The sequence below is a fragment of the Cryptomeria japonica genome, chromosome 7 (genome assembly GCF_030272615.1).
Source record: "Cryptomeria japonica chromosome 7, Sugi_1.0, whole genome shotgun sequence".
Taxonomy (NCBI): Eukaryota; Viridiplantae; Streptophyta; class Pinopsida; order Cupressales; family Cupressaceae; genus Cryptomeria; species Cryptomeria japonica.
In genome coordinates this window covers 286498560-286520435 of record NC_081411.1, presented here as the reverse complement: position 1 = coordinate 286520435, position 21876 = coordinate 286498560, and the positions used below count along the sequence as shown (strand labels likewise).

Here is a 21876-nt window from a genome sequence, read left to right as displayed (position 1 = left end):
ATCAAGGTAGAAACAACTAAATGGAGGTATATGATTAGAGAAATGTGATAGTTAGGTAGTTAAAATGAATTTAGTGTTGTGTCTATTGTTAATAGACTATTCAATGATAAATGTATAGAGATATTTGTGCTTACAAATAGATAATGAGGCTAGTACAAGGAGCCAAAATTCACACAACATTGTGTCATTTGTGATTGTGTATTTGTGTTAATATATTAGCTCAAAATAAGGATAAAATTAAATGAGAAATGACATGGGTATGCAAATTTTTCCATTATGCTATTGTACAATTAACTTTACTTATGCTATGCACACACATTTTGGCCAAGAAGTGATATTTTAAGAATTTTATCATTTTCACATGTTGATTTTAAAAATTTATTTAATATGATAAATAATTTATGTTTTAAAAAATATACATATCACCCTAACATTTAAATAAACCATAAAAACAATAAAAGTAAGTACTATATAGTGTAAAACATAATTACCAAATCAAACACTTGTACATTTACATTGTCTTAATATGCATCTCTTTATTTATAAAACCTTAGAACATGTATTTTTGTTATAATATCAATTTATTTTATAAATAAAGTACACTTTTGTATGAAAGCTAATTGAAAATCAAATTTAATTATTCTTGTAAATTTCATTACAATGTGCTATCTTGGAAAGTATTTATATTCATAAGATGTAAGAGGTAAAATTGAAATTACAATTTCACACTTTATCAAATACATTACCATGTTTGGTATTATTTAGTTCTAGATGATAAATGAATGAAATTACAACTAGTGTTCCAATTATTTCAGCATGGTCTTCTCAAAAATTTTAGAGATTATACATTCTTGAAGGATATGAATTCCCATATACCTGCACATATTGCATGATCAACATGTACCGTTAATGTTATATAATGAGAGAATTAAAAAATAAATAATCTAATTAAATTATTAAGCTAAATAAATACCTTTCAAGCATCATGGTTTTGGCTTGTGGGTTGGTACCAAGGGAATCCTTATAGATCGAGCCATCCACAACCCTGAGATTATCAACACCTTTCACCATATATCTTTTATTAATCACTAAACCAACTTGACAACTTCCATCATAATGGTAAAATGTCCCCAATGCTTCTTTGCAGAGCTTGGCCAAGGCATCATCATTTGATTGATTCTTTGGTAATGCTGTTCCGAGGAATTGAAGTGTTTCCAAAAATTTCCACTATCAATAAATGCAAACTCTTGAATAGAAGATGACATACTTAGATTAGCCATTACTTTTTTACCTTTCACACACTTTTGTAGATCAAGAGAGTGCGAATAGTTGCTGTAACGAACATAGGGATTATCTCGAGGATCTACACTTTTCAGCCAAAGGTCACCCCTTGATAAGGGAAATACCAACTTAATATCAAGAACACCTAAATATTGTGAATTTGTGCCATTATTCCATTGGATAAGGCTACCACTTTCAATGTAATTTTGTGAATTGTCTAAACTTCCCACTACTTGTGTATAAGAATATTCAAGTGGGTTTGAGGATACTATAGTGAAGCCATCACTAGGATTATGTTGAACTTTTGAGGATACTATAGTGAAGCCATCACTAGGATTATGTTGAACTTTTTTAAGATTTAAAGAATTTTACGTCAGCCTCCGCTTAAAATGATTTCAACTCACGGGTAATAAATATTGTATAATGTGAAAATGGATAAAAATAATAACGATATTGATAGGCTAAATGAATTCAACCACAAAACCCTAGCCTAACAACAACAAAGATCCACCATAACATATGAAGATTACCTAAGACAATGCAAATCAAATGAAATCACAAAGATTATACCATCATATGTCCAATAGGGTTTGGATCTCCATTCTTCCTATCTCCATTGATCTTGCTTGATATATTTGCTCTTAGATTTTAAGTGCACAAGAGCTCAACAAAGAACAGAATGTGGTTGCTAGTAGGATCGTAGTGTAGTCAAGTGCATAAAAGATGATTAGAATGCATAGAACGATTAGGGTTTGATAATGAAGGAAGCATCTCCTGATATAGAAGACACTATATGAAATGGAGGGATAAGATTGAGAGGTGTAAAAGGAAGTTGGCTATGATTAGAGGGTAGGTAAAAGAAATAATAAAATAATGAAAGGGGTAGGTAGTGTATGAATTAAGAGATGAATGACATGTGTAATGGGTAGAAAAGACTAATGAATTAATTAAATAAATAAAGATTTATTTAATTAATAGAAGAAGTGGGATAATTAAATAAATAAGATATTTATTTAATTTAGGAAAAGGATAATTTAAATAAATAAATGTATTTATTTAAATGAGAAATAAAGCTAGAAGAGGATAAATTAATTAATTAAATAAATAAAGATTTATTTAATTAATAGAAGAATTAAGCTTAGATAATTATTTAATTAGACTGGACAATTTTGGGTGTCTACATTTTGCCCCTCTTTGAGACAATGCGGCTTGTCATGTTGTTTCAAAGAAGATAAGATGAACTGATACAAAGTTGCCCCAAGATGGGAATGATATTCCCCCTCGAGAGATTGAATGAAAATGTCTGAAAAGAGCACAGACAATCTCTTGATAAGAAAGAAAGGCTAGAAAGGATTGACCGAATAAAGTGACAGAGTCACGGGATGATGAAGACTGACACAGGAGACTAGGGCTAGGGCAGTCTATAAGATAGACCACGAGGGAAATACATCCTCATTGTCATCCACACATCCAAGAGATCAGAGTGCAGAGCGAGAAAAGAGTAGCAACAGTCAGCAGTGATGGCTTTGGTTCATAGATTCGACCACGTTCGCCGATTCCAAAGGCCAGTAGAGGCAAGAGAGCCAGTAAGTACCACAAAACCTCCTTGTACTTTGATGCATTTATTGTTGTCATTAATGCATGCTAGGTAAAGTAATAAATGCTCTTAGAATAGGGTCCAAAAAATGTCAAAAACGTGTAGGCACATCTACATTGGTGCCAGGTGCGTTTATGTGGTCTAAAAGAGTGTTTATGTCATGAAAGCACGTTTGTGTCCAAAAATGTGAATTTGTGTCTTCTAGGTCAAATCGACAGTTCTGTGATGAACATACGTTGTCGATTGGATAAGCTGCTGAGAGGATACACTCAAGCAGGTCCTCTAGGGAAGAATAGGATAACAAATAGGGCTAGGATTGACAATTCTGTGATAGAACATACATTGCCAATTGGGAAACTTCTCAAGAGGATTCACTCAAGCAGAGGCCCTAGGATAGGATAGATCAAGGCACTTTGTGATGAACAGTGAGTACCAAGATATAGTACTTTGTGATGAACAAGGAGTACTAAAATATGAGCAGCACTTTGTGATGAATAGTAAGTGCAAATGTGAGCAACACTTTGTGATGAACAGGGAGTGCCAAACATGTAGTACTTTGTGATGAATAGGGAGTACCACTAGGATAGAAGCAACACTTTGTGATGAATAGTGAGTGTCACTAGGACTGAGATGATTGATTTGTGTGACTGTAGGAGTATTTGCCTATGCTGGAGTCACGGGAGAGATTCTCATCGACTTAGAGGTTGCAACTTGAGTTGACGATTAAGGACTGAGCTGCAATTGAGGCTATGGGATTGAGACATGTACTGTATGTGCCTGAGTTTCAAGCGAACATGGGACTATTGACTGTGCTGGCAGAGAGATGGCACTCCGAAACTTGTACATTTCATTTGCTGATGGGTGAGATGACAATCACCCTTGAGGATGTATATAGGATTTTGCAGATACCAATCGATAGGAAGCTGATTCCGTACGATTGAGATGGAGACAGGGATGCCCTTAGATGAGCATTCTAGGATCCGGGACTGGAGATGAGGGTGGGACATGTGGCATGGGATACCATGACATGGATAGGATTAGCACTACCAATAGTGTTGGTAGGAGTTATCAGTGGGTTCCTTTGTTCGGATAGGGTGACATGAGGGGTGGTTGTAGAGGACATAGGGGCCAGGAGAGATGATCTTGGGGTGGGTCCTTCTAGGGCTCAGACTCTGTCGAGGCCAACCGGCTCTAAGGGAGGGAGTTCATCATAGCCGTAGAGGGCTCCCTATGTATCAGTATTGTACCATTTTTGTATGATGATGTAGACACTTGCGGGTGATTGTAGCCATATGATTTTGACATCATTGTATCATGACACTTTATATATATATATGAGATGATTCATCTTTGCGACAGCTATATGCATGTGTAATTATGTGATGAGATGTCCTTATGTGATTCTTATGATATGGATGCAAATATGTATATGATGCAATGCAATTTTTTTTTTTTTCTTTTATGTTTTATTTGTATGCGTAATGCAAACGTGAATGTATGTAATGCAGATGAATATGATAATGCAAATGTAAATTGTGCTAACAGGTGTTGTGTGCAGGATGTGATGCAGTTGTGATATCTATATGTATGTATGTATGTATGAAATGCTTATATGTGGTAATGCAGGTGCAACTACATGAAATGCATATGTTTTTGGTGTGTCATTATACTCAGTCATGTGATAGCAGGATACACGGACTCAAGAAGGATGATGGAAGTCAATCAAGAAAGGGGGATGGAAGATAGAAGATATGAAAGTGAAAGAGCTTCTTGTGCGTTATCATCATTGAGCTTTATTATGGCAAGTAGGTTATGACAATCGAGGCATATGTTCGACCTAGAAAGTCATTGTACCTGTTTGCATGGAGATAAGACAATCATAAACAAGGAATGCCCCAGTTCACACTAGACTCACAGTGTCCTCATATCCTTGGACAAGTCATAGCATTACTAAAAGATAATCCACAGACAGCAAATACAAATAGGTGACAATACCCCATCCTCGCCTTTCTAGTCAAGGACATCTTGGAAAAGCTAAAAGACATGTCACCAAAAGATAAAATCAAAATAACACCAAGACTCGACACCAAAATCCATTGTAGTCCTCAAGTTTAGTGTCTCTTGTCACTTGTATAAGTCTTATTTGATTGTGGTCACAATGTTTACTTTCACAGAAAGGATAGATAGCACTGAACCATATGTTGTCTAAGTCTATTGAAAGATTTGATTTGTTGAAGCCCATTGTTGCTGATGTGTCTCATCTGAAACTGACTGAATCCATGAAACTGATACTTTATTGCGGAAAAGATGAAACTTTATTGTGGATCTGTGATGCAAATGTTGCTTTATTGTGGATTGTACGCAGATAGACTGAAGGAAGCTGGAAGAAACTGTACTCCTCAAAACATGTGATGTTCTCAGTTCCACACCCATCACTAGATGTAGGATCTACCTTAGCCATAGATAGGAGCTGATCTATTATGGATGGAAAGGAGTGAAAAGGGAGGTTTATTATGAATGGTGAACCAATCTTGGGTAGATCAATAACAAGCCATGATGGGAATGTGTAAGTTTATTATGGATGAATTGGTCATGAGTGTGTGCAAAGTGAAAGGATGAAAGTGAATCCTAAAGGAGGGAGGAGCAATGTCTCTACACATGGCGCTGGTGACCCAGTTTTCACCATGGTACTTGCCCAGGGCACCACTGAAGTGGTTTTCACCATTGGACGAAATGTTTTTCTTTACTTTTTTCGATTTTTCAATGTATTTTTGTGTCACAAGGCGCCTGTTTGCCAGGTTTTCACCAAGTAACGATTTTTTTGTTTTATGAATTTTTTTGTATTTTTTTAATTTTTTTTTTTGTACTTTTGAAATTTTGTATTTTTTTGTATTTTTGAATTTAGGATATTCTGAAGAGCTATGTGTAAAACCTGTGAAGGTGCATGCTGTTGATAGGATCCTCCAAAGGTTCACCCTCTGTAGTTGAGAGCTGATATGCACCAGATCCATATGTTGCTGTAATGATGTAAGGAACAAGCCAGTTTGGTTCGAACTTGCTCTTCTTCTCTCTGTCTTGTTGATTTTTAGGATTTTCTCTAAGAACCAAATCACCTACCTCAAATGTGCGAGGCTTGACTTTATTATTGTAGTTGCATTGTTCCTTGACTAAATGATGTGTAGCTTGAGTGTCTATCTTCCTTGATAAAGGAATTGAGATAGAATTACTAGTGTGTGGACTACACAGGCCCATATGCTTGTCACCTGAAGAAGTTTGGGTATCCTTGATAACAAAGTCCCTTGAGGAAGCTCCATTAAAGGCCCATGATGTATCGCCAGAAGGGAAAGGATGTGCGGAACAAGTAGATGAGTGATGAAGGCTTATGATTGTGAAAAGAAGTGAAAGTAGGATAGCATGATGGAGTCTTAGGATCAACAAGTGTGCTTTTTGACTTAAAATTGTAGAACTTTTGCCCCTAGTTATTTTGGTATTAGGGGAGATCAACTCTTGCTCTTTTTCTTTCATAGGATTTTTATCCTTGACTTTGATTTTTGCAGAGTCCAATAGCTTTTGATTTTGATCTGGACTAAAAGACTTTTCTTTATTTTTGACTTTTAGATTTTTCTTTTCAAAGCTTGATTTTTCATCCCCAATGAGTAAGGGCTTTTTTAATTCTTGTTGATCTAAGTCTAGGAGTGGAGTGGAAATGGAATGAGTGGATGAAATGGTAAGGCTGTGTGATTTCTCAAGAGGGTTGGCGATACACTCAATAGATTCTTTGTTGGAACCACTCTTAGGATTGTTGATATCAAGAGATTCTTGCACCACTAAAGGAGATTTTCATTTAGACTTAGCAGCTACAACACTGGGTGGTTCAAACCCAATTCCTTGATATTGCAAGTTGTTTGTAGGTTGTTCTTGTAGACTGGATACCTTAGGAGATAGTGGGAGTTGATCAACATGGAAGATATACTCACCAGATCCTAGGTCTTTAATCTTGAACTTTTCTTTGATCTTTGCTTGTTTTGATGTCGAAGCTTTCAATGATTCTGGATCCACATATGCTGAAGATGGAATAGCCTCTTGATTGACTGGGATTATTATTTTTGATCTAGGTCAGAATTTGTTGCAATATATGAATGGATTTGGATCCGCTTTGACAGTCACTTCAACTCCATTGTGTGGAAACTTGATGCATCGATGATATGTAGATGGGACTGCGCTCATTTCATGAATCCATGGGCATCCCAAGAGTATGTTGTATGTGAGATCAAGGTCAAGTACTTGACAAACCACATCCTTTGTAACTGGCCCAACTCTGAGAGGCAAGGTGACTGTGCCTTTGGATGAACGCTCTTCATCATCATATGCTTTGATGGTAATTTTGTTTGTAGAATTCATAGCTTTATCAGAATATCCCATTTGTTTAATTGTGCTCAATGTACAAATGTTTAGACCAGCTCCTCCATCTATCAGGACTCGTTTGATTCGATGTTTGTGTATGAAGGCTTCAATGTGTAATGGTGCATTATGTGGCTGACTTACGGAGGCATCATCAGCTTCTGTGAATGTAAGGGAGTGTAGAATGGAAAGGTATCCTACCATGGCTTGAAACTGGTCCACATTCAGATCAGTAGGAACAGCAGTGTCTCTCAAGATTTTGTCAAGAATAGATTTATGTGTGGGGGATATGCGTAAGAGCTCAAGGATGGAGATGAGTGCAGGTGTCTTCCCTAACCGTTCTACAAGGTCGTACTCAAGTTTGGTTGATGAAGAAGCGGTGTTTTTAGTTGGAGCACCTTGCAAAGTGATTTTACCTCGACGAGTTGTGACATGACATTCAGAGGTAGGTTCGGAAGAAGATCCAACACCTTTTAGGACAATCTTGGGTCTTTGGGTAGAATTCTCAGGGTTTTTGTCCTTGATGATAATGGTAGAGACATAATTGTCCATCGAAATGTGATTGATAGTTGAATCATAGTTGTAGAATGCTCTGGTATAGTTGGTTTGATCATCTATGGCTGCAGCTTTTCCCTTGTCATGTTTTGGGAATGGTTCTTTAAAGATTTCATGTTCTTGATTGGATGAATGTCCTTCAATCTCAATGTCACCTCTATCAATGAGATCTTGTATGATGTTCTTTAGTTGATGGCAATTTCCTGTCTTATGACCCTTGCTCTTATGAAATTCACAATATTCATCATCATTCCACCAATTTGGTTTAACCTTTGGTTCATATGGAGGAAAATCTGGAATAGTGATTACCTTGTTTGCCACTAGCTTTTTGAAAACTGACTCAAGTGGTTCTCCCAATGGAGTGTACTTCCTTCGTGATTTAGAAGTTGTTTGAGTATTCACTTGATTTTATCTAGAAAAAATGAATTTGGGTCGCACTGTATTGGCATCAACAACACCATCATTGACTGTGTTCTTGTTTTTATTCCAAAATCTTGGCTTGTCTTTTCCTTTAAAGTCATCTTTGTTTTCCTTGAATATCTTAATGATTCCTTGTTCAATTAGGACCTTTTCTATTGCTAAGTCTTTTTCAATAACATCCTTGAAGGTGGACAAACAAGCTTTCCTTAAGTCATAACCAATCTCTTTGTTAACATTTTGTGTGAACATCTCTACCATTTGTTTTTGTGGAATTTCACAAGAGCATCTGTTTGCTAGATTTCTCCATCTTTGTAAAAATGATGCAAAAGACTCTCCCTCTTTTTGCTTGGTGTTGCACAAAGTAGTGACTGCTATGTCTGTCTCCATGTTGTAGGAGAAATGTTGAATAAATGCCTCTGCTAAGTCACCCAATGACTTAATTCTAGGTGGAAGTTAGGAGAACCATTCCATAGCTTGATCACCTAAGCTCTGTGGGAATAATCTCATCAAATATGTCTCTTCTGCTGCTATCTCAATGCAAGCTATGAAAAACTATCTTATGTGTGCCTTAGGATCCCCTTTCCTCTATACTTATCAAACTTAGGTGTCACAAAGTATGTAGGAAAAGGAGGCATTGGAATGCTCTTGTCAAATGGATAAGGACATATGTCTCTCATTGTGTATGTTGGCTTCAGTGTATTTATGTCCTCCATTTTCTTTTGTAAATCCCTGATTTGTTGCTCCAAATTGTTCTTAGGTGGAGATCGACTTCTTGGACCATACCCCATGCTTGAGGCACCAATTGGAGGAGGAGCATGTTGCATATATGGATGATATTGATCATACACATGTTCATATGGAGGAGGTCTATAGTGATGCTGCGTATATGGACCACTTGGTATAGATTCATGTTGAGGAACACCATATCTATTTTGTGCATGTATACCATACTTTATAGGCATGTCATGTTCTAATGTGTTGCCCCCAAATTTGACATGGGGTTTCCTTGTGTCCAAATTTTGAGCATGCCTTTGAATATCCAATTGCTTTGGTGGTTGATCCTTAGCATTGGTATGTGATTGAGCATATTTCTCTACATAAGACTTCCATAATGGTCTGCGAAGGTGAGTATCATATGCTTGACCATCTGTGTATGGGACCTCTAGTTTTTGAAACAAAGATGATGGTGATTTAGGTACCATATGTGGTCCTCTATTGCCTCCACTATTAGGTCTCCTTTGATCCATGTTGGAGTGAGGTTGTTGCAAAGGTCGATTTTCCATTATTTGAGACATGTCAAAATCATGAGGTATCTTGGCTCCACTTTGTGCCATCATTTGTAAGAAGTATTGTCTATCCCTCCTCATTATTTCCTCAACCAATCGATTGAAATGGGGATTCATAATGGATTCTTCCACATCTGCTGAATATATGGAAAAGTTGTCCATATTATCATTGTGTGTATCATTGTTGTTTGTAGTGTCCATGTTCTCAACATTTGGAATGTTTCTATAGGCATCCATGTCAGGTAATGTAGTATGATTAGAATTGAAAAAGATATCATTGTCATACTCATAAGAACTCATGTTTGCAGACTCTTGAGCCTCTTTAGCTTCTCTCCTAGATTTTTGAAGATGGTTTCAACCATGAACTAGGTATTGACCAAGATGTGTGAGACTAGATGAAAAATGGAAAAAGTATGGAAGACCAAGAGTTGGATGGAATGTAAATGAATCTGAGGTGTACTTGCAATGTCCAAAGTGTAAGACCAAGTATGTATGTAGTAGAGTAGGTGTGACTTCCAAAGAGAGGATAGTTTCTCTTGATGAGGTAAGTTGACCTTGACTCTAAGTAAGACCAAATGAGACCCAAAGGTAAGAAACCTTGATGAGGGACCACTTAGCAAAGTGTTGTTGTATGTAGTGTGTTGACAAAGTATAGTGAGGACAAGCAAGTGACCTTTTGACTCAAGTTTAGACAAATGTAAATTTAATGCAAGATGTAAAGCAATGATGGACTTTGTGAGACCCAAAGACAAGTTGAATGCTAGATGAAAACCTGGAGAAACAACCTAGGAAGCTCAAGAATTCTGAAATTGATTGCTCTTGTTTGCTGGACTGTAAAATTTTTCCAATTTGTGAAGTTGTTGGTTGTGACCAAATCTGAATGTTTGACTATTTTTCGTGACAAGAGGACACAATGTTGATGAGGACTCAATGTTTGCAAGTGTTTAGACTCAAAATGACTCTAAGAAAAGTGTGTTGTTTGATGTAAAAATCTTTTGCATACACTTGAAGACACAAAAGACACAATGTTTTGTTGTTTGGTCTTGAATGTTTTGAATGTTTAAAATAAGTCAAGCACAATTCTTATGGCTGGCAAAGACAATATTTGTTGATCCCACATGAGGTTTTACCCCCGAGGCTACGCTATTCAGAGTGGATACTTAGATGCTTGACCTCACTGGCTCCACCCTTGGCACTCACTTCTCAGGTCAGCCAAGCATCAATCACCATGAAAACTCCCCGTGGTGAACTTTGTATCTCTACTAAGAACCGTATGTGTGTGGGCTGCTACCAGAGGTCCGACCTCCTGCCCCAACAACTAGAAGGATTTGGGCTTCTAAAACAAAAAGGCGCTAGTAAGGGCATCCACTCATGTGGCCATACATGTGGCACTTTCAGCTCTGTAAATACAGAAGGCTCCTAGCCGATAGGGGTTACATCCTACAACTGTTCAAATAAATTTGATCAAATGGGTTTATGGGGAGACATAGTGTCGGTATGAACTAATCAACACACGTTATCCATAGTTTTCACCATGAATACAGCTGTTTATAGTGGTTTGAAAGAGGTGGGTTTTCCTTGCTACCACTTGGGTCGTTCTCTTCTCACTAGTAGTCCTAATGACCACATGGGAAGACAGGCCCTCTAAAGATTAAACAAAAAGAGCCTATTGCTCAAGACACAAAAGACAATGATTCAATTTTAGTGCACCAATTGAAGTGATTGCTAGTCTATGAAAACAAGGCACACAATAAAAATCCAAAAACCCTTGCCAAGGACCTGCAACAAAGATTTATTAGTAGTTTGGATTGTTTGAAATAATCACCCCTTCCTGCAAGCACACAAGTTAGGTAAATTTTAGATCCAAAAGACTTTGTGAAAATAGGGGCCTTCAACCAAACGATTTTTCTTTCAAGACCAGCTGCACCAATTTTGTTAGCTAGATCTAAAAATGTTAGCTCAAAATAAACCAGATCTGAAACCCTAAATGCAAAATCCGAAAACTGAATCAATAAAAACCCAAAATTTGAAACTGGTGAACACAGACGCGATTACCCTCAACACAGATGCGACTTTGTGACATAGACACTCTTTCCCAGAACCTGCAAAATAAAATATTGCCAATAACATAGACACGACTCCAGATGTCGCAAATGCGCCAGAAAATAAAATAACGCGGTCCGAAAGTGTGCAGACATGAAAATATCAAAATGCTGCTGAAAACGTTAGATCTGCAACTTCAAAATACAAAATCTACAACAAGGATGTTAAATGCAAAAGGGATAAGAGTCCCACTGGGCGTGCCAAAATGTATATGATGAAAATGGATAAAAATAATAACGATATTGAAAGGCTAAATGAATTCAACCACAAAACCCTAGCCTAACAACAACAAAGATCCACCACAACATATGAAGATTACCTAAGACAATGCAAATCAAATGAAATCACAAAGATTATACCATCACATGTCCAATAGGGTTTGGATCGCCATTCTTCCTATCTCCATTGATCTTGCTTGATATATTTGCTCTCAGATTTTATGTGCACAAGAGCTCAACAAAGAACGGAATGTGGTTGCTAGTAGGATCGTAGTGTAGTCAAGTGCATAAAAGATTATTAGAATGCATAGAACGATTAGGGTTTGATAATGAAGGAAGCATCTCCTTATATAGAAGACACTATATGAAATGGAGGGATAAGATTGAGAGGTGTAAAAGGAGGTCGGCTATGATTAGAGGGTAGGTAAAAGAAATAAATAAAATAATGAAAGGGGTAGGTAGTGTATGAATTAAGAGATGAATGACATGTGTCATGGGTAGAAAAGACTAATGAATTAATTAAATAATAAAGATTTATTTAATTAATAGAAGAAGTGGGATAATTAAATAAATAAGATATTTATTTAATTTAGGAAAATGATAATTTAAATAAATAAATGTATTTATTTAAATGAGAAATAAGGCTAGAAGAGGATAAATGAATTAATTAAATAAATCTTTATTTATTTAATTAATAGAGGAATTAAGCTTAGATAATTATTTAATTAGACTGGACAATTTTGGGTGTCTACAAATATAAATAGTCTATTCCCTTGTATAATGAGCACTTAACATAAAGGATAAACCTTACGTCAGTGGAATGTTTTATATTTGTGGCATTACTTTGTTAGATAAAGCTACAACTCTTGATGTAGAGTTGTGAATTGTCTACAATGCCCACTACTGATGTATAAGCAAATTCAAGTGGTTTTCGAGATTCTATAGTGAATCTTGTACTTGTATTATCTTGAACATGTTTTCTTATTGAAGGCAAATCTAAAAGAATTGTAATATTAAATTTTTTAAGTTGTTTTCTTGGACTGATTTTACTTAAGAGGAGAATTTATGGGCTACCTATGCTTCTTGTTGGCAAAATCACCTCACTATTGGTCTACGATTGATTAAGTGACACTTGATAAGCTAGGGCATCATTAATTCTTATGAACTCCATTCTAGTAGCCTTGTAGAGATTATTTGTTTTTTTTCCTTCACTCTTCTAGAGATTCTTTACTTTAATGCAACAACACTTTCTCTTCTTGTTTTTCATTTGACACCTACTTACTTCACTTCTCTTTTGTTAATCTAGGCACACCCAATTTTCCCTCCAAAAGAGAAATTAAAAAATAAACAGTTTCATCTACATTTTTTTTCTTGTTGTCTTTTCCTTTCAGATTTGCAGGCGTCCGCATTAAATGACTCTTCTCTCTTTTCTCAACAATCTCTACAATAAAATTTGACTTTTCATGCAACCTCTACTTTTGAAAATATATTTTCAGCTACAACTCTACCCAACATTTTCTCTTCTTCTTGTTTGATGTTCAGACTAAAATATCTCATTTTATATGCATGCCTTTTCACAGTCTCATAGCTACCTTCGTCAACGCCAAGAGTTGAACCATGAAATAGTGAAATTGCGTGTTATGCGCTTATCGGAGTTTCATAGCTTCCTTTGGTCAATGCAGAGAGTTGACCAAAAAATAGCGATAACATTCTCCACGTGTTATGTACTTCTACTTTCTCATGTTGCAGTTTCGTAGCTACCTTGGTCAGCCCAAAATGTTGACCTGTGAAATAGCAGTAATCCCAAACATAGTTTGTTATGCACTTCTCTTATCTCTTGTCACAGTTTCACAACTGGGTATGTGTAGGATCACGAGGGGCCAAAAACTGGCGATATTGTTACTAAAGTTCTGATTGATAGGCCGATTGAAAAATATCTATAACTTTCTAATGGTATCACATTTTTTGAATTAGAAACATGCGTCACATTGTATGCTTTATATATTATAGGATTAGAAAAATGAAAAATTGAATTTCATAAAGTTTTGACCAAGTTATGGTGCTCAAACATACAAGTGTTTTATGTTTTAAAAAAGTTATAGTAAAAAAATCATAATTAATTATTTATTAAAAAAAAATTACAAAAAATTATATATCACATCCAAACATGAGTCTCCTACTTATACTAAAATATTATAAAAAATTGTTATGATTTGATTGTGATTAAGATGGTCTAATAGACACCCACTACTTATCTTTTCCTTAAAATTTTAGTACTGCTGCATTGAAATTTCAAATTTTAGTCAAATAGATTTTTAATTATTTTAAAAAGAACTATTAGATTAGAAACCAGATTCAATTTGATACAAATTCTATTCTTACATATTTCTGAAACAATGTTGGTAGCTTATTCAAATTTTTATGTCAAGTTTCCTAACTCTATTTTTTTTTTTTTCATTGCCACTTAAGTGCATGTTTAGCCCACCATGAACCTAGACATACCCAACTACCTTTGCTCAATGCGGAGTTTTGACCATAAAATAGCGATAGCAATAACATGATGTATTATACTATCCCTGTAACATTGTATCACTAACACGATGTATTATGTATTACTGCAACTACACTCTTTCTAAGTTAGAGCAGTTTGTCCAATGCCTTCACCACTTTATGACCCATGTCTTCTTTGTCTAATTCCATGACCAAGAAAACTCCCAATTTTATTCTTTGTCTTCTTTGTGGCCTTAGACTAAATGCCTTTGCTAGCTACATGCTTGTACAACATACAAAGCCATCTCAATGAATCTAATCTTCCTCTGGGGCACTAATCCTCCTACATCTCCACCCACTACTATATCTATTCACATCAATGACAATCCAATGCCAACACTTCTGACTCATCATCGGAAATACCAACATCATCTTTAACATAATAGGCTTTCTTATTGAATTTTCTTTATTTTCTTTAAACTTTTGTGTCGTTCCTTTATTTGGACATCTAGATGCATAATGACCAATCTTTCCACACTTAAAAAATTTAAGAGGTAACAAATTTTTGCTTCCATTTCATCCAGGATCTCATCATCTGAATTTTCATCCATATCTTTCAGGATTTCAAAGGCTATCTCAGTTATTGCTTTGTCTTTGCCAAACTTTCTCATCCCGAATCTAGTCAAGGTGCCATAGAATCATTCCCTGGTGAACTTGGAGGGATCATAAGTTTCTTCAATGGCAGAAATCTTGTCATTGTAACACTCTAGTAAAGTCCTCATAATATTTTCCATCATATCCTTACCATCCAAGGTGTCGCTAAGATCTTTGATCTCATTCACTACACCGTCAACATTCTGAAAATAACTTGTTATGTCTTCACCTTCTTTGATCCTTAAGTTCTCATATCTGCCTTTAGCAGTCTACATGTTAGCTAGTTTATCTCTGTAATTTCCTTCATAGCCATGTTTTTCAATCGTTTCCAAACTTCGTAAGCACTATCGAATGGAACAACCTTTGCCAATTTAGTTTTAGATAGAGCACTAAAGATAGCATACATTTCTTGTTCATTTTCTTCATAGGCTTCAATCTCATCTGAGGTAGTAGGTCCATTTGCTGGCTTCACATACTTAGTCTCCATATCTTTCCAATGCTTATAACTTAGAGAAATCAAATGTCCTCTCATCTTCACTCTCCTGAAACTATAGTCGGATCCTTCAAAGGTAGGAATAGTCAATTTATGTGCCATCAAATCTCCTTGAGTGGTTAGTCTCACTTTCTAGGAACCAAAGCTCTGATATAAGCATGAGACTAATCTGAATACTTTCAACCAGCTTTGATACCAATTGTGGTTAGTCTCACTTTCTAGGAACCAAAGTCTTGATACCAATTGTGATGCAATGATATAGGATATGGGATACTCAATGAAGGTAAAAATTAAAATTTATAAATTCTTGAAACATAAAAATTAAAGTTTAAGAATTATTGAAACCACAACATAAGAAGAAAATATTAAAAAATATTTAGTAGGCTTTCGGGTATGTTGACCCCTTGTATTTTCTTTTATTTTGTTGTTGGCTAGATATTAATTTGTGTATAGTTCTCTCCTAGTGTTGGTTTCTTTTTTGTGAAGGCTTTTGAGGTCCCTTCAAAACACATTTTACTCTAATAAAAAATATAGGAATAAAATATATTTTTTTTCACTTAATTTTTGGGGTTTAGATATTTGGGATACCTCATGTCATTGGGAATGAGAATTGACAATGTCTAGTACCTTGCCAAATAATTGAAATGGTGATAAAGGATGTAGAAAATGGGGAAACAATTCTTAGTGGTCAAAGAAATTGTAGAAGGTTAAATCTGAAATCCCATAGACAAGAATTGATTATGGATAATGAATTTAAAAGTAAGGATTCCAAAAAATAAAGAAAACAATTCTATTAAATTGAAAATTTGGCACAAAATATATCAAGACAAGAGAAACTCGCACCAGTTTTCATTCAATGGGTGAAAGGAAAGAATTTACTCTATATAAAACATAGTCTAAAAATTACAATACAAAGCAACCATATTTTACTAATAAGGGTTCAAGGATCAAGAGGGCTCGGGCAGTTTAGGAAAAAATAGTCTAAAGGTTCAAATTCTACAAAATTGAAGAATTAGGAAGTTGAAAGAAATGACTTGGAAAGGAAAAACAACTTAGAAAATTTTAAAACTTTATGGATAACCAGATGTAGGTACTAGTAAAATAAAGAAACACATTCAAATCTAAAGACACACATAGAATCTCGTCCAAGGCTATAAGTTGACTAAATCACTCATACTTTATATATTATTTCTCTTCCCTATTTCTTTTGAAAATAAAACAATATAGAATTAAATATTTGAAGGAAAGGAAATTGTCATGATTTTGCATGAGATATATTTAAGGGCAATGTTAATAAATCTTTGGATTCTAATGGTATTTTTCATTTCATTTCATTTGTGTTTCCTCTTAGTACAAAGGACTATCATTCATATGTAGGGCTACCTTAAGTATATTTCCTTTTATCACAAAGTGTGTAATGGGATCATTTTATTTGACACGTACACTGGATTAAATGTTTTCTTATTTAAACATAATGTAATATTCAATATTCGTTATCTTTCCAGCTCTTGTAACTCAAAGAAATAAAATCTCCTCTCAATGTCACTCTCCTGAAACTATAGTTGGATCCTTCAAAGGTAGGAATAGTCAGTTTATGTGCCATGAAATCTCCTCCAGTGGTTAGTCTCACTTTCTAGGAACCAAAGCTCTGATATAAGCATGAGACTAACCTGAATACTTTCAACAAGCTTTGATACCAATTGTGGTTAGTATCACTTTCTAGGAACCAAATTCTTGATACCAATTGTGATGCAACGATATAGGATATGAAATACTCAATGAAGATAAAAATTAAAATTTATAAATTCTTGAAACATAAAAATTAAAGTTTAAGAATTCTTGAAACCACAACATAAGAAGAAAATGTTAAAAAATATTTAGCAGGCTTTCGACTATGTTGACCCCTTGTATTTTCTTTTATTTTGTTGTTGGCTAGATATTAATTTGTGTATAGTTCTCTCCTAGTGTTGGTTGCTTTTTTGTTAAGGCTTTTAAGGTCCCTTCAAAACCCGTTTTACTCTAATAAAAAATATAGGAATAAAATATAATTTTTTTCACTTAATTTTTGGGGTTTAGATATTTGGGATACCTCATGTCATTGGGAATGAGAATTGACAATGTCTAGTAGCTTGCCAAAAAATTGAAATGGTGACAAAGGATGTAGAAAATGGGGAAACAATTCTTAGTGGTCAAAGAAATTGTAGAAGGTTAAATCTGAAATCCCATAGACAAGTATTGATTATGGATAATGAATTTAAAAGTAAGGATTCCAAAAAATAAAGAAAAAAATTCTATTAAATTGAAAATTTGGCACAAAATATATCAAGACAAGAGAAACTCGCATCAGTTTTCATTCAATGGACGAAAGGAAAGAATTTAATCTATATAAAACATAGTCTAAAAATTACAATACAAAGCAACCATATTTTACTAATAAGGGTTCAAGGATCAAGAGGGCTCGGGTAGTTTAGGAAAAAATAGTCTAAAGGTTCAAATTCTACAAAATTGAAGAATTAGGAAGTTGAAAGAAATGACTTGGAAAAGGAAAAATAACTTAGAAAATTTTAAAACTTTATGGATAACCAGATGTAGGTACTAGTAAAATAAAGAAACACATTCAAATCTAAAGACACACATAGAATCTCGTCCAAGGCTATAAATTGACTAAATCACTCATATTTTATATATTATTTCTCTTCCCTATTTCTTTTGAAAATAAAATAATATAGAATTAAATATTTGAAGGAAAAGAAATTGTCAAGATTTTGCATGAGATATATTTAAGGGCAATGTTAATAAATCTTTGGCTTCTAATGGTATTTTTCATTTCATTTCATTTGTGTTTCCTCTTAGTACAAAGGACTATCAGTCACATGTAGGGCTACCTTAAGTATATTTCCTTTTATCACAAAGTGTGTAATGGAATCATTTTATTTGACACGTACACTAGATTAAATGTCTGCTTATTTAAACATAATGTAATATTCAATATTCGTTTATTTTATAAGCATACATTCAATTTGGGATTCGGTTGATGCACATATTTATTATATAAATATGCTTAGGTCTAGAATTTAGCAAATTTGAACATATTTTATCCGTATCCATGGCATTAAGAAATGAAGAAACTATTGTAAATGACCTACCTCTATCAAAGACAAGCTGAATGAAAGAGTCAATCTCCATCAAACTAAATCCACCTATAATATAGTTACCAAAAAATAATTTTTTTTGCATGGACTTGTAACCTTATAAACTATTCCCAAGAGGAAAATATTAAATTTACTATGTGGACAAAGGAGGTTGATTTACCAAAAATATGAAATTTTAAATTCAAATTGGAAAGAGACAAGTTTACAATTATGTACTTGCCTTATATAGAATATAAGTTAGATCTAGGTAGAAAGAACCGAAATGGAGGTATATGTTTAGAGAAGTGAGATAACAATGTAGGTAAAATGAATTTAGTGGCATGTTTATTGTTAATATATTATTTAATGCTAAGTTTATATAGATATTTGTGTTTACAAATAGGTCACGAGGCTAGTAAAATGAGCCCAAATTCACACACTATTGTGTCATTTGTGATTGGGTATTTGTATTAATATATTTGTTCAAAATAGGCATAAAACCAAATGACAAATGGCATGGGTATGCAAAATTTGTGATCATAATATTGTACAATTCATTTTAGGTATGTTATGCACAAACATTTTGGCCAAGAAGTGATATTGTAATAATTTTATCCTTTTCACATGTTCATTTCGTAAATTTATTTAACATGATTTTCTTTAAAAATATACATCTCACCCTAACATATAATTAAACCAAAAAAACAAATAAAGAAGTACTATATAGTGTAAAAAATAAATACCAAATTAAACACTTCTACATTTACATCATCATATAACAATAAATTATAAGAAAAATTATGTTTTCCTTTATTTATAAAACCTTGGAACATGTATTTTTGTTATAATATCAATTCATTTGAAAAAGAAAGTGCACTTTTGTATGAAATTTAATCAAAAATCAAATTTAATTTATTCTTGTAAATTTCATAACAATGTGCTATCTTGGAAAATATTTATATTGATAGGAAATAAGAGGTAAAATTTAATTATTTACAATTTCACACTTTATCAAAAACATTACCATGTTTGGTATTATTTAGTTCTATGATAAAGGAATGTGAGCACAACAAGCGTGCCAATTATTTCAGCATAGTCTTCTCATAGTTTTAAGAGATTGTGCATTCTTGAAGGATACGAATTCCCATATACCTGCACATATTGCACGATCAAAATGTACTGTTAATGTTATATTTTGTGAGAATTGAAAAACAAATAATGCAATAAAATTATTAATAAAAATAAATACCTTCCAAGCATCATGGTTGTGGCTTGTGGGTTGGTACTAGGGGAATCCTTATAAATTGAGCCATCCCAAACTCTGAGATTATCAACACCTTTCACCAGATATCTTTCATTAACCACTAAATCAGCTTGATAACCTCCATGATAATGGTTAAATGTCCCTAGTGCTTCTTTGCAAAGCTTGGCCAAGGCATCATCATTTGATTGATTCTTTGGTAATGCTATTCCAAGGAATTGAAGTGTTTTGGAATTTCTACTATCAGTAAATGCAAACTCTTGGATAGAAGATGACATACTCAGATTAACCATTACTTTTATACCTTTCACACATCTTTGTAGATCAAGAGAGTGTGAATAGTAGTTGTAACGAACATAGGGGTTATCTCGAGGGTCTACACTTTTAAGCCAAAGATCACCCCTTGATAAGGGAAACGCCAACTTAATATCAAGAACACCTAAATATTGTGTATTTGTACCATTATTCCGTTGGACAAGGCTACCACTTTCGATGTAATTTTGTCAATTGTCTAAAATGCCTGCTAATTGTGAATAAGAATCTTCAAGTGGTTTCGAGGATACTACAGTAAAGGCTGCACTAGGATTATCTTGAACTTGTTTACCTACAAAAGGTGAATCTAAAAGAGCAAGAATATTCATTTCTTTGAGTTATCTTTTTGGACCAATTCCGCTTAAGAGGAGAAGTTGAGTACTACCTATGCTTCCTCTGACAAAATCACCTCACTATTGATTGACAATTGGTTAAGTGAAATTTGATAAATGAGACCATCATTGTTGCTTCTGAAGTCCACTCCGCTAGCCTTTGGCTTTCCTGCAATATAGATTGTTGATAATATTACATGCATACACATAGATAGATATATGAAATATATTTCTGAATAGTTTGTAAACGAATAAAAGGAATACTCATCAAAGTAAAGTAGGGTAGGGGAATTCTGAAAGCAAAATATGAATTGGTACCTGATCCCAAACTGAAGAGTATTCTGCTGGCAGTAGCATTGAGAAGAACTACAATATTTTCTGGATTTGCATACTGGAGTAGATCTGCGGCTGTATGTCTCTTTCCATTCTCGTCAAAGATTGAGCCACTGATCTTGGTGCCAACCAAATAATCGAAAGTGTGGCCATTGTAAGGAAGAACTCCAGCTTGAAGAAGCCCATCCTTGGTAGCAGAATTCCAAGTAGAAAGCTTGTATTGTTGGAAGGCATTCAACCGTTCTATCCATTCATATGACTCATATACAAGTTTCTCATCCCACTTTATTTTCCGAATATATTCAGTGCTCGCCCTGCTGTAGACTCCACCGTTGATGGCTGATCCACCTCCTAAAACTCTCGCCCGTACCAACTGCACTCCATCTTCTGAGACAAACGCCTGCGCTACGTTGGGATTAGTTGTGGAAGACCCTCTGAAATCCTCCACATCGGGAATTCCGTAAGTAGAGTTTCCCCTCTCCAATACTAAAACAGAGTAGTGCTGTGAGAGAGTTGCTGCCAGGGGACATCCCGCTGTACCTCCTCCAACCACAATGTAATCATATGATCTTGAAGCTGCCTTTTGAGCATCTGCTGTCATAAACGGATATGGGTACTCTGCAGTTGCACACAGAATCGTCAATGTCAAAAACAATCCTATGCTAAGAAACAACTATAAGAGTCTTTTACCAAGTCCAGTCAAGGGCAAGTGGAAATGTAACATGTCTGTCTTGCAGCTTTGACGGTTTCATTCGTAATTTTATACATATTAACATATGGTCAACGTCTATCTACCATCTGGATAGAATAGGATAGAATAGAACATAATAACACTTGCGCTTGCATTTAAGTGGAGTGAAATGCTTACGCTGATAGTAATGTCCGATAATATTAATTTATATTAAACAAAGAAAAATATGATTTAGACAATTATATTTTCCAACTTAAATGAGAATTTGATTTTTATTTTAATTCTATATAGAATTAATTGATATTTATTTTTAATTAA

At 34.5% G+C, this 21876-nt stretch overlaps 1 protein-coding gene across 1 annotated transcript; it reads right to left on the bottom strand.

Annotated features, from left to right (window-relative positions):
- Positions 1–20587: 20587 nt before the first annotated feature.
- Positions 20588–21468, bottom strand: LOC131856680 (protein HOTHEAD-like). The gene is made up of 2 exons (XM_059208551.1): positions 20853–21468; positions 20588–20703 (listed from the first exon to the last, which is right to left on the bottom strand). The coding sequence occupies exons 1-2, from the start codon at positions 21466–21468 to the stop codon at positions 20588–20590; spliced, it is 732 nt and encodes a 243-aa protein (XP_059064534.1).
- Between the last annotated feature and the right edge of the window lie 408 nt (positions 21469–21876).